This window comes from Diadema antillarum, unplaced genomic scaffold, assembly GCF_040938485.1.
Source record: "Diadema antillarum isolate AM-2024a unplaced genomic scaffold, OU_Dant_1.0 scf00000064, whole genome shotgun sequence".
In the NCBI taxonomy this organism is placed as follows: Eukaryota; Metazoa; Echinodermata; class Echinoidea; order Diadematoida; family Diadematidae; genus Diadema; species Diadema antillarum.
Window position 1 is genome coordinate 1644421 of NW_027270953.1, and position 14129 is coordinate 1658549.

The following is a 14129-nucleotide window of genomic DNA, read 5'->3' on the forward strand; positions in this document are numbered from 1 at the left end:
CCTCAGAAGCCATCATACATGCTTGTACGAAATAATCTATACAGCAAATTGAAGGAGAAACTATTGTCTAACTCGCAATGTTAGTTATTTGGGGTTTTAATGGGCATAAACCTGTGAAAATACCGTTGAAACTTAGCTTCCAAAAAAAGAAAATCTGGTCTCTAAAAACGTGCTATTTTCTCATATTTTTGTTTATTGCCCAAAAATGAAACTTTGGTGTATGACTTGTGGAAGTATGTCCATACTGTGTTCCAAATATCTTTTCTGTAATATTTGTCGCACGGTTATGCCAGTATGAATTTCTAGGAAAAGAGCCCCAAAGGCACAGCTGTTTCAAATAAATTCCTACATTTTGCTAAAAATGTAATTCCCATATAAACTTTCTGGAAAACACAAACAAATAAAAAAAAAACCACCTCATTTACACTCATTTGATGATGAAATTGTCTGGCAATCAAATGATAGACAAGACAGGTAACACAGTACAATATCATAACCACATTCTCCTATCTCTTTTGGCAGCTTTCACAGTGAATAAATTTGAGCAAATTCTTTTGGTTTGCAAATGCCTGTTTCTTTAAATCCCAACCTAAACTGGTCTCTTGACCATTACAAAAAAATACCCAACTTACACCAGCTATGCAATTATTTCTTCAAATACGTATCTTTGAAAAAAAAGAGAGTGTTTTGACACTCTTTAAGACAAAAATCAGTGTTTTAGCATGAAAAGGGGGGAGAAAATCCACATGAAAATGCTGTGGCTATATTTAAAAATGTAGAATGTGCTGTTTAGTCTTGAGTAACATCAGCTATCAGCGGATTTTCTCTAACTGACATATTAGAATTGTCCTATCATCCATACACAAATATAACTCCAACACACTTCACATTGCTTTACACTGTCACCTCTTTTTCTTTGTGCTATGGTTAGGTACACACCTCCTAGATTCAACACATAAAATGAGGAAAGAAACCATGAAAATAACTTCTAATTATTGTTGAGGGTTAAGAGCTAGATAAAAAAAACATGCAACAATTTGCGCTTATGCTAACGAAGTTCCATATTATTTCAGGTTAAAGTTAAGTAGGAGTGAGTACAAGTAATACGAATAAAATGCACTGTCGGGAGCGTACTGTATTTCAATGCATCTGTACTGCTTTTGAGTTAACAGCTTTAGTACGTCAGCTTCTATGAGTTGAATAGTAAGTCTCAGAGTATTAATATATCAAAACCTTTTCATAAATGTTTAATCAGCAAGAGGAAATTTTTGACCAAAAATAAAATAAAGAGAGGAAAATATGAGACATGGTACAAAAACAGGGATTGTCATCAGCAATCTTTGGTTATCCGGTGGTTGGTATTCACTTTCACTGATGTGCGTCGTACAGCTCCTCCAAGTACTGGGCGTGGACAATAGAGGGCGCTGTATTACGTCACCGACGAATCCGAGGATGATGATACCGGCAGACTCCGCTCACAGGGACAATATGACTTCCAGCTGCTGCGTGAATTTCCCACTTGTGTGCCACGGATGAGCAACACTCTCAGAGTCCTCCTGATGATGATGATGATGATGATGATTCTCCATCTTGCGGTTACTATGGCAACCCATGGATGCAGGATGAGGATGTGAGCTGGTCACAAGGCTGCCACCATCTTCCCTCTCTAGACCACGGAGCAAGGCATCCCATCACAAGACCACTAGAAGCAATGCCTCCTGCCGCATTTTTCTCCGCCCCGTCGATTGTGCCAACAAGCATCACATCACATCAGAGCTGCCACAGCTGGTCCTGCTACCAGGGAGGAGGGGAGCCAACATTGCTACTCAAAACCTGCCCTCACAGTTGCCATGACGATGCATCACATCCATCGCCGCAGCCGGGGAGTGACGAGATGCTGCACCAGTAACTTTTCGAACGGCGCGCCGCTTCTTCTTCCATCAAGGCTCTCTCATGACCATTTAGCACTTGAAAGAGTTGTTGTAGTTTTCATCACCAATCGGCGTTTGTCTGCCCGGAGAGATAGAGAGAGGGACAATGGTTTAGGGGTGTGGAAGAGATGGGGGATGGGGGGGGGGGGGACAAGCAACCCCCTCCCCCCAACATGACACAACTTATGGGAGATTATGAATTGAGAGTCATGAAACCTGCCTTTACGTCCTTTCTCTAAGGGAACCATCAAAGAGCCAGTAGCACGGATACCATGGAATGGAAGAGCTAGCCCAGCTCGGATATATTTGAGAATCCCCATAATGAATTGTGCACAGCTTTATGACTGATCTCTGTGTTCAAGTTACACACACAGCCAAAGAATCTCAACTAGAATCAATTAACGTTACTAATGAGTATACACTTCGATGCACATATTCGTCGATACCAAATTCTATTCTAGCAGGCCTGCGCTTTTATTTTTGCACTAGTTTCATGTCGCGTAAAATGCACACACAAAAGAAAATTCTACACCACAAAAACTCCCACTTTAAACCCATTGAAGACGAGTCCTGCGTATATTTGGGCAAGCGTCTATGGGAAATGGGTGTTGTAGCAAAATAAAAGCGTAATCAGCAGTTTAACGGGAACTCAGAAAATGCAGCACACAACAGATGACACTAAATATTCATTCAACCATCACAGAAGACAGCGACATCAATTTGTCGCCGTCGCTGCCTATGTTCATTTCTCTGCTCGCACTCACTTGCTCCCGTACTCCCGACTCTCCTCCCGTTTGGTCCGGTAGGCCTGGTGTGCCTCGTCCACGATGCCCAGGTCGTGGATCAGCGCCTTGACGGTCTCGAAGCAGCTCTTGAAATCTTCCACCGTCATGGGCGGGGTGTCACTCTTGGTCCCCTGGTAGACAGCCTGCATCCCACAGGCATCTTGGGGGAGGGATAGGGGAGGAGGAGGTGGTTAGAAGGAGGAAAGAAGATTTTAGCACAGAAAAAAATAGAACGACATGTATCACTGAATGCAATTAATACCCCCACCTAAAACAAAGGGAGTTTAACAGCCTAATCCACAATATCTTTGGATGCTTTCATCAACAACAAAAAAAGTTACCATAGCAACTCATTGTACAACATTGATTGAAGGTCTGCTTTGCTCATTTACAAGTTATGAGAAAGAAAGAGAGGGAAGAAATCTTTTAAGGCATCTGTGGCGGTAGAACGATGGGTGGTAGAAGGCTTAACAGTACACCATGTATTCTTTCTTGGGAATGTACATACTGTATGTGCCCCTGAAAAGGCCTACCCACTCGACGTTTCAGCAAACATGTTCTTGCCATTTCCTCTTGAACACTATGGGTAAGTGGGGGTATAAAATCAGCAACAGACATTCAAATATCATACATTGAGGTGTGAGAGCTATTGCTGTTAGAGTGAGGTAAATCCAGCCACCCCCGTTATCGAGGACAGACCTAGATCAAAACTGGATATGAAATAAAAATGATAGACAGAATGTACTAAAAAGATATAAAGTGAAAAAGAAGGGAAATACAGTAGTAGAACTAAAAGGAGACATACAGAACAAACAAACAGACAAACGAACAGAAAAATCCCTTTGTAAGTTAGATTGTCTGAGCAGGCTGTTGAGTCTTCCTACTTGAACAGATCAGATCCAGGAAGGTAACTTGCCGTTATTGTTTGTTTTCTGTTTCATTGTTTGTTTATTTGTTTGTAAATCAGTCAATCGGTAAGTCTGTCTTTCTGTCTGTCTTTCTGTTTGTTTGTCTGTCTGTGTCTTTGTTTGTGTGTCTACCCTTCTTCATCCCTCACCTTCTAGTTTCTCCAGCTTGGCATAGTTGGCTTTGAACAGCGTGTAGATTCTCTCCATCTCCCGGTCTGGATCAATGTCGAGTAGTATGCTCCATGGAACCACTCTGTGGGCAAGTACAGTGTATCAGTGCTTTGTTGTAAGCTGAAGGGATGCTGAAGTTTTGGTTGGGGTGGGGGATTCAGATTTTAACTTTTAGCGAGATAATCAGAAACCTCTTATAAAATATGAAAGAGCATACAATTTTAAGAGGAATTCATCAAAGTTTATTTGATGAAAATTGGTTTTGAAGTGGCTGAGATGTCAAAACACAAAGCAAAACAAAGTGGTCATAATAAAAGGTGGGACCAACCTTTTATTAGGACCTCTTTGAGATTGGATATCTCAGCCATTTCAAAACCCTTTTTCATCAAATAAAGTTTTATTTCCTCTTAGAATTGTATGACCTTTAGTATTTCATGCAAATGGTTTCGAATTATCTTACAAAAAAGTTAAAGTCTGAATCCTCATCTTAACCAGAACTATACCATCTCTTTAAATCATATCGAATCTCAATCCATGTAGCGGTACTTGTTCTATACTTGCAACACATGACAAGATCTTGTGATGCGACTGTGGTATAAGATTTTTCCACGCAATCAAAATAACACTCCAAAACATTACAAATCAACATTACAACTTTTTTCATCTCCCTCTAATGGTAAGAGGGTAAATCCTGTAATTGAAAACATAGTAATATTGCTGTAGCTATCTGCAATACACATGGACCAAGCATTTAGCATCAAGTTTTGAAGGTCCATGTTTCTTCACACACAGACTTTTTCACTGAAACTGAACTTTAAATCATTAAACTTGGAAAATTATAATAGATAAATAGAATATGCAATCTTTTATTATGCAACTGTCACCACCTAAAAGCAATCAATTACACTACACTGAGACTTCATAATTAAGCACTCAGGAAACAATATGTGCATGATTATCATAAGTCAATTATAAATTATCTTTGAGGTTTGGGTCTAGACTTATGCAACAATCATATCTGCATTCTGTTGGACACATACGTTAACATATTCCGCTTTGTAACATCTGCAAATCTTTTCTTTTATCCGTGAAACATTGAACTTTAAACTGTGAAACTCACCCAGTGACTGGTGTACACCCTCTTTCTGACTCATTCTGAGCTTTACAGCTGTGAGAAAGTGAAAACAAATCAAAGAAAATGATTAAAGAACTTTCATCCTCATTTAAAAAAAGGTCTCTTCACTGGCTGTTACAAGGCTAGCAGACTGTACTTACAACTGGAAACTCAGAGCCAGCTGAGGTTTAACGTGACAAGATTTTAATTCCAACCAAGGTCCTATTGAATCAAGCCATGTCAGAGTTTGAATCAAGGAAATGTTCCCAGATCCTTTCATGGGAACTTGACAAAGCTAGGTTTGCAATTGTATGAGACAACAATACAACGAATAACCGACATTCTATCAGCAAACCAACGAGCTAACAATAAAGAATCACACAAACAGTGGCTTGACTACATGACTATCTACTGGCAGAGTTACATCTGTAAAAGGCTTGTTCACATTTATCCAAAATTAACCCCTTGAGGACAGGCTGATTTTGCTACAACATGCATTTCCCATAGACACCTGCCTGAGTATACTCGGGACTCGTTCTCAATGGGTTAACAGGTTTTAAAAAATCAATTCTTGCAGCATGATGCAAAAACTGTTAATTCTTGGTTGTGGACACACACAAAGAAAATCCAATCGTGCAATACACATAAAAAAAATCTGAAATTGGTCCAGCTTGATCATTCATGGAAACTCAAAGATAATTTGTCCTGCATGGCTTTTGTGAACGGCACACAAAGAACCGTAGATTATTCTTTAATCCCACAAAGCATCTCGCCCCATTATGGTCCGCACTCAGGTACTCTGGGTTACGCTCTGGTCATTGTTTAGGCATGTGTGGTCTAGAGATTGAAAGGGCTTTGATTGCATTGGAGTGATTTTCTTTTTCTGTGTGCAAATAGCAGCAAATACCATCAAGTTTCTAATCGCAATAATGCGAAATCGATAACTCCTGTGTGCCAACACAGCTCAAGAGACTTCCTACATTCATGTAAAACTACAGTATACAATGCAAAACCCAACTTGATTGACTTTCAGTGTTCAAGGCTTTGCCACTCAAAGTGGTCTAAAGACATTGTTCACTCACCACATCCAGTGACCGTTGACGTAGGCGGCAGGGTGATAGTAGCTGAGGCGGCGACGATTACTCTTGCATATACTAGATATCATATCGATCCTAGACATGAGCAAAATAAATGCAACCTTGTCAAAAGACTTTTTTAATCGTTCAATGTTAACCCGTTGAGGACGGACTGATTTTGCTACAACACGCATTTCCCATAGACCCATGCCCGAGTATACTCGGGACTCGTCCTCAACGGGTTAAGGCCACCGCACACTACACGATCAGACTGGTCTTAAAGTCTTAAGCCAAGCTGGGTCTTAAGACCAGTCGTACGACCGGACATCGCACACTATACGACCGAGTAGGCTTACGACTGTAAAGCGCGCGCAGTGCGCACTGCGTGTGCTTGAATTTTACTGCATTGTGAATGGCTGAAAGCCTACGACTGGTCGTAGAAATTCAACATGTCAAATCTCTACGACTGGTGCTAAGACCCAGTCGTACAACTAGAAAATGGCAAGACTGTGACGTCACACTTCTAGTCTTAAGATCTTAAGACCGGTGAATCTGGGCAAAATCGTGTAGTGTGCGGCGGGCTTTATTTCCACTGGCATTGCAGTTGACAACAAGGCCTTGATCTACAGAGTGCTCTTTGACAAGCGCAACAGCTGTTGTTAATGTGGCAGCATGCAGGCAACACTAAATCAGTTGTATGTCAATACAGTGGTTCACTGCATACTTGCAACTATATGAAATTTAATGTTGTTGTTTTTTTCAATGGATTTGACATCGAATGGTATAAAAATATACTTTGCCACAAGAGTTTCTCAATTGAACTATGGGCCTCAGTGGCTGTGATAGTACCATTCATTCTCGGGCTGTGCTCCTCAGTGAAAACAGTACGATTTTGGAGTTACATCAGCCTATTTTGGATAAGGAATTTAAACAAAAATGATGTCCTATCGAAAGCTGGGGCTCTATCAGTATCCGGCCACCAGCCTCAGTGCCAGTAAACGTAAAACATATAGTAGCCATGATACCCACAAGAGTTGTCCACCGCAGACATTCAACTTCTCATATAGCTGCTCAATACTTGTACTTGGGGGGGGGGGTGGGTGTTGATTGCTCATCACAAGTATAGACCGATTCTGAGAGGCGCTTTGTGTATTATCGGCATGGGCAGCGCCATTACTGTGGTGTTCACGCATACCCCCCCTCCCCCCACCCCCTCCCTAGTACATTAGCAAATGATGCACGCGCACGGAATGAAAAACTGATGCATGGTTGTTTTAGCCAATAAGATCTCGTACTGAGTGCGCGAACGCTTGCTTAGTGTGCGAACCTCTGTTACAAGTACGCGTACTCTAAGCTGCTACAACAAGTGCGCGATAAACATGTTTACCACTGTGAGCTGTGTCTGTTGCCCGGGGGGTGGGGGAGGGGTAAGTGGGGACACCGCAGTTAGCGCTTATGGCTGCGCCCAGTTACCACAAATTGTCTGCTGCCCTCAACGACCCCGAATCGGTCTATAACTTTGACATCATTTCATAAAAAGTATAGTGGAGTGTCAAGCTTGACAAAATTCTGAAAAAGTTGAAAATACTCCAGCACATCAAGCAGAGTACCAAAAGTTTCTCACCATTCCTTTTCTTCCACACAGTTGCCGGCCTGGATGTACAGCGCCCTCTTTGGTTGAACGACTTGAAACATCTGAAGGAGTTGAGAAGACAACGTGCAAACATTTCCAGTTTATATGATGGAATTATGGAAACTCATACACTTGTACAACAGAACCAGAAATATTCCTGTGCATGAAACTCTAGCGACTTTCGCGACAAATCCACGATTTGTGAAAGTACGCACGCTATTAAAAGTCTTTGTCTGCAAATTGTATTCAAAGAGAAATGCCAGTACAGTGCTGTACATCATCATGGTTGGCAATTCACGAAAGTCTCATGCCAAGATCAAGTCTCTTGGCTCCGATTCGTGAAGTTTCATGGCATGAATATTTCTGGCTTTACAATAGCAGTGTGTTCCCAGTAGAGTGGTACACAAAAGCATTAGATTGTCATGAAGTACCGGTACTTTTCTCATGTATAGTACACACGCCTAGTACATGTACAGCATTTTATGTCTGTATGTACCAAATGTATTAACTACTTTGTATGTGCACAAATACAAACTGGTTAAACATACAAATAGATAAGCAGACAGAAAGAAAAATAGAGAGATAGAAAGTTATGTTAATAAACAGAAATATGTAGATAGACAAATTGATAGCTTGATATTGACAGAAAGACACTTCATGTAAAGAATTTAAAAAGAGATAGAGAGTATGGTACAATTGTAAATAACTACATAGATATGAACAATGCATAATTTGCTGTGCATATTACATAAATATAATTGTACGCACCCACACAGATGCACACACACATGCACCAAAGCAAACAAACAAACAAAAAATAATGAAGGACACACACTACATGCGTATACCTCCTTTTCTATTACAAATAGAAACTGAATAAAAGAACCTTCCGGAACAGAAAGGAAATAGAACTCACAAACTTCATTTGAAATGACTCTTCTTCCAGCTTCTCTACAGCCAAGATGTCTGGAATGGGTATGGTACATAGAGGTGGGCTGTCTGTAATGTGAGAGGGGAAAACATCATAATGAATTATAGAAAGATATCACGTTGAGATCTTGAAGACAATGATAAGTGATGCTTCAGTCAGCAGAACATCTACATATGTGACTTTTAACTCTCATCTACTTCTCAAGTACATCCAACAATTCTCCATATCGCATATAGCTATATAAGAACCAACGTTGGCGGCGCACTAATTTAATCGGCATATTTTGGAGCGATTTGCAGTCAACCCCACTTCCAGTTGCAGCTATCGCTCCGCGCGCTATTTTGCATGCATGCACACTACGTGCAGCGGCGCGGCTAGCGTCCCACACACTTATTCATCGCTTTTGTTGCATCAACACGTACGTATACTTACTCGCATTTCGTCTGACCCGATTGAGTCTTATTTCGCTGCAAATTCACCGAATTGGAGAATCAACAGTGAGAATTTTGTGTAGATATCAGCATGGTATTCTTCTGTGAGGCGGCCATGTATTGGTCGCATGATGCGAAGAGGAAGAATCCAGCGAAATACCCCTGGATGAGGGAAATCAGCTGGGTAAAATTCCCAAAGGACAAGAAAAGCCAAGGGACTTGGAAGAAGTTGCTACGTCGAAAGGACGCATTTGAGGTGACCAGGAACTCACGTTTATGTTCCAAACATTTTGATCCTGAACAGTTCTTGAATCTTTCGCGATCATCCATGATTAATAGCTTTTAGAAGGACACTCGCTGAAAAGGTAAAATTTGCGGGACCGATGTTGAGCAGACGCTACCGATGCAAGTGAAACTGTGCGTTGGCGTGCAGTGCATTGCGTTGCAGTGCATTGCGTACGTAACGCGTTGGCGATAACCGGAAGTTAAGCTGACTGCATAAAAGCCAGGATTGCGCAATGCATTCTGGGACGATATTTTGCTATATGCGATATGGAGAATTGTGCTTTGAATCAGGTAGTGACAGGGGTTATGTAATGACTCTTCTCTATATACTTCTCTTTCATTTATCGAAGTAGAGGGAGCATGAGCAATTTGTTGAAACAAATCATACAAAAATTAATGCACAGACCGACTGGAAAATGTTTAAGTTGCATGTTCCTAGAAAAAAATGAAGGGAAAGATAACTGTCTTGAGAGAAAAGGCATCCATCTCTACTGAATGTCCGTCAATAATATGTCGTTTTAAAAATGTCAAATCTTCACAAGCTATTTTACTATAGAGGCCTCCCATGAAACAGTGATTTACCTAGATTTCACGAACAAAAGTCGACTTTTAACAGTTGTTGCAACTCTCCCATCCCCCTCCCCCCCCCCTCAAAAAAAAAAAGACAAACATCAACAGAAAAGTGAAATAAAAAGAAACAAAACTAAAAAAAGTCACCCAGTTTAAACAAAACTTAATGACTGCCTTTCATTTCTCACCATCACTCTTGGCGTACGTCAGCTCGGAATTGGTAAGCCGAAACCAGCGTCGCTTGAAGTTTTTCATCCCGATGCCGAGTCGCTTCCTACCCTGAGCTCTCTTAATCATGTACCTGAAAACAAAAACAAAAAAATCAGGTCAACAAACGCTGCCACTGATGGTATTTTTCTATTTCATTTCAAATGCAATTCAACATGATTTGTGGCATCAATACACTGTCCATAGTATCATATCAACAGCATGATAGATAAGCATATTTTTTTATTTGGATGAGGCATACCCGCTGTAATCAACTACTATTGAAGAATTCTGAAGTGTTGTAAACATTTTCAGAATACTGTACGTTCTTCTGACAATTCTGCCTAGAGTTTCTGTCACATGTACATATCAGTCCTCACTAGTCGAGACTGAAGAATGGGAAATGGCAAGCTCCCTCAAAAAAAAAAATTAAAAACTTTCATAGGGCATTACAGTCAGTACATGCATACAATCAAAATCATATCGAGGGAAAAATTTAATTTAAACTGGGCAGAATATTGTACCAATTTTTGAATTGTCAATCTTGTTCAGTTTGATTTGCTGTATTCCTCTTGTTTTCTATTAAACTTTTCATTGCTACAACCTCATAGTGGCAAGATTTTGAAATTTGAAAATGGAATTTGAAAAGGTTGTTACTTAATATCCATAAAAATTGGTTTTGAATATGGGTCACTTCCTATAAATTGTTCATACTGTTATTGACCAAGCCTGAAATGCAGAGTTGAAAAAAACAACCATTCTCCATACCAGTAAATATTCATTTCCTTTTGATGATTAGTATCAGTGATTATCTCATTTAAAAAAAACCAACAAAAGACAAAAAACAAAAAAAAAATCTATATGACAAACTTACAGGGTAGGACAGTTGACAGTGGGAAAAAAAGTGTGTATATGAGAGAATATCCGAAAGGGTGTTGGTATGTGGGTATTGTGTGCATCACAAGTTAGATTAAGTACAGTGTTAAGAATATTATGTTACCAACTGCATATCAATGTGTCTGGCACATCAGTAACTCAAACAGTATAACTGTTCAATAATGTTTTAACAACCAAATTGCATTATTGTAAAGAAGGAGATAGATAGATAGATAGATAGATAGATAGATAGATAGATAGATAGATAGATAGATAGACAGACAGATAAATAAATAGAGAGATAGACAGATAGAGACAGATAGAGATAGATACATAGATAGATATATATATAGATAGATAGATAGATAGATAAACAGAGAGATAAATAGATAGACAGATAGATAGATAGATAGATAGACAGAAAGATAGATAGAGAGATAGATAGATAGAGACAGATAGAGATAGATAGATAGATAGAAAGATAGATAGATAGATAGATAGATAGATAGATAGATAGATAAATAGATAGAGAGATAGATAGATAGAGACAGATAGAGATGGATAGATAGAGAGATAGATAGATAGATAGATAGATAGATAGAGAGAGATAGATAGATAGATAGAGAGAGAGATAAATAGATAGATAGAGAGATAAATAGATAGATAGACATATAGATAGATTCAGATATAGATATAGATAGAGAGAGGTGGATAGATAAGGAGAAATTCTCACAGTATTTAGGTGGCACTTTGAAAAGCAAAAGAAAAGTATTGAAAACCATACACTAATTTGTTCTCCTACTGATATTTTGTGAATCACTTTTAAAATTGGGGTGCCAGTACATGCAAGACAATGAATGAGGAGAAGTAACACATCACAGCACACAAGGCTTTTCAGTTCTTACTCTAGCCATCTACATAGGCAATTAGCAAAGTGGGCATAAAAGAAAGGTAAAAACATCATAGGTATTTGCTTTTTAATACAATATCTATCTCAAATACAAATCTAATGTAACAGTAGCATGCATTCTAATAAACGAAGAAGTAATGAATTCACAAATAAACAATCAATTTCAGTTAGAGTTAAAGGGGAAAATTAGCAAGGTATTAGATTTCAATTGGCACTATTTCATAGTGATGCACTTTCAATCACAGGGGCGGATCCAGGAATTCCATAAAGGGGAGGCACTTTTACAAAATTAAAGGGGTGGGGGCGCACGCCCCTCCACTTTTTCTTTTCATTTCCTTGGTTTTAACGAAAAATAAAGGGGGGGGGGGCACGCGCCCGGTGTGCCCCCCTCTGGATCCGCCACTGAGTTATATGCACGTTATGTACAGCTACTTCGATCATTCAAGAACCAATGAGCACGCCAGATCTACTATCATCTATTGATATTCTTTGCATAACACCCTATATGCTTCCCATTTCCACATTGGTAAACACACATCCAAGTATTGTACAGATATGTAGTTGACAAGTTTCAGCATTTAATCAGCATACATGTATTTGCAGCATAAAATTCACATACTCATGACAACACATTGTACCTTAGAATCCTCTTTGGACAGAGAAGTACTGTCTGCATCATATATTTTCCAGATTTTTATTTCTACAAATTAACAAATCAACTGATGATCAATGACTTTGACAATACACCAAAATATTGTCTCCCTTTACATGTATGTGAACAAATACCATCTCTGAGGTGGGCAACTATGAAGTTTGCATTTTGAAAAAGAGACACCATTTACTACAGTTCCCACTCATGAATCACATCACTCACAAAAGCCATCTTACAAGTCCCAATTCTTGACACATCTTACTCACATAATATGCATGGTGTATAGAGTATATTGAAAATGCTGTTTGAAGGCTTCTGCATTCAAACTTCATGGTGTAAAATACATCATACAGTTCTTTAAAGTGCATCATGTAAGCCTACGGGTCACAGAAGTAAGATTCAGAATGCAAGAATGAACTCATTAGCAAATATGTTTGTCAAGAGCAGAAGTCGGCCGAATGGCAACATCTCGCCTACACTATTCGCTTTTCAGTATTATAGTTAGCCTTTTGTCAAGGCCCTCTAGCTGTAATGGGCGAGCAAAGCGAGCCCAGCCGAGCGTGCCAGCACAAGGGCCTTTTGAGATCTGCTTCACAATATTATTATTCATGACATGTGAACCCTTCTGAATACTCATTTTAACGGGTTCCGGTCAACCAATGGAATGGCGCGCTCCCCGAATTCTCAGTCTCGATGTTGTCATGCCTGTTCACATGCATCACTGACCACTCGCAGAGGTCTGCCACAGAACTCTACACACTCTGTGAGGTCTGCGGCGTGCATTCGCTCCATTCAAATCGGGTTCGAGCAGACAGACACGCTGATTGGTCGACTTTTGCTCCCGAAATCGGGGAGCAAAAGTCGGTAATTCAAAGGGCTAATAAAAGGATGCGAAGCAGATCTCAAAAGGCCCTCGCGCAACCCCACTCAGTGGTGCTCTTTTCACCATACAGCGAGAGGGCCTTGACAAAAGGCTATATTATAGTAGATTCTGTTCTTTGGCACTTACCCTTCTTTGAGCACCACTGGTGCCTCCATTGATTTTGTGCTGGATTTACTTGAAGACACTTTCTCCAGAAACTGATGAAAATTGGAGGAAAAAGCCAATAAGACAAAAGGCTCATTCAAATTGCTTCATTTATTGCACATCAAGGATCCACCGACTTCTTGAAATTGAAATTTAAAAAAAAAGGACAATACAAAAACACAGATGACAAGTTCACACAAGCTGATTTACTTCTTCATTTTCACTCTTAATTCTAAAAATTCAATTCTGGTAACTTACAATGTTGCAATGTCGTCATGAATTTACAACTTATGGAATTCTGTAATATTGGCTGGCTGAGAGAGGAACACAAGAATGCTTTGCCTGAGTAAAGAATGCAGTGCATGAGTCAAAGATGAGTAAAAAGCAGTCCTAAAGATACACTCCCAGTGTCCCCTTGAAAATTTTTTACCACATACCAAATGTTTTACTGAATTAGAATAGTAATAATCATATCATGCAAATTTTCATCTTTCATATTGTTACAGTCTACTATATATACATGTACCTGGTACTTGATACATATGTACGTGGCAATTACAAGTTGGGCAATAATGCACCCTAACGTGATTAGCACCCAACTAAAAAACAAAAAACAAAAACA

General features: G+C 39.6%; 1 protein-coding gene across 1 annotated transcript in view; it reads right to left on the reverse strand.

The window, feature by feature from the left end:
* Window positions 1-1752: 1752 nt before the first annotated feature.
* Window positions 1753-14129, reverse strand: part of LOC139716377 (ras GTPase-activating protein 3-like) — a 158149-nt gene continuing 145772 nt past the window's right edge. The window contains exons 16-24 of the mRNA XM_071627923.1: window positions 13490-13560; window positions 10024-10136; window positions 8535-8617; window positions 7610-7680; window positions 5992-6081; window positions 4916-4963; window positions 3774-3877; window positions 2696-2876; window positions 1753-2010 (exon numbers count right to left, since the gene is read on the reverse strand). Of these exons, the coding sequence (XP_071484024.1) occupies window positions 1962-2010; window positions 2696-2876; window positions 3774-3877; window positions 4916-4963; window positions 5992-6081; window positions 7610-7680; window positions 8535-8617; window positions 10024-10136; window positions 13490-13560 (810 nt within the window). The 3' untranslated portion in view covers window positions 1753-1961. The remainder of the gene's footprint in view (window positions 2011-2695; window positions 2877-3773; window positions 3878-4915; window positions 4964-5991; window positions 6082-7609; window positions 7681-8534; window positions 8618-10023; window positions 10137-13489; window positions 13561-14129) is intronic.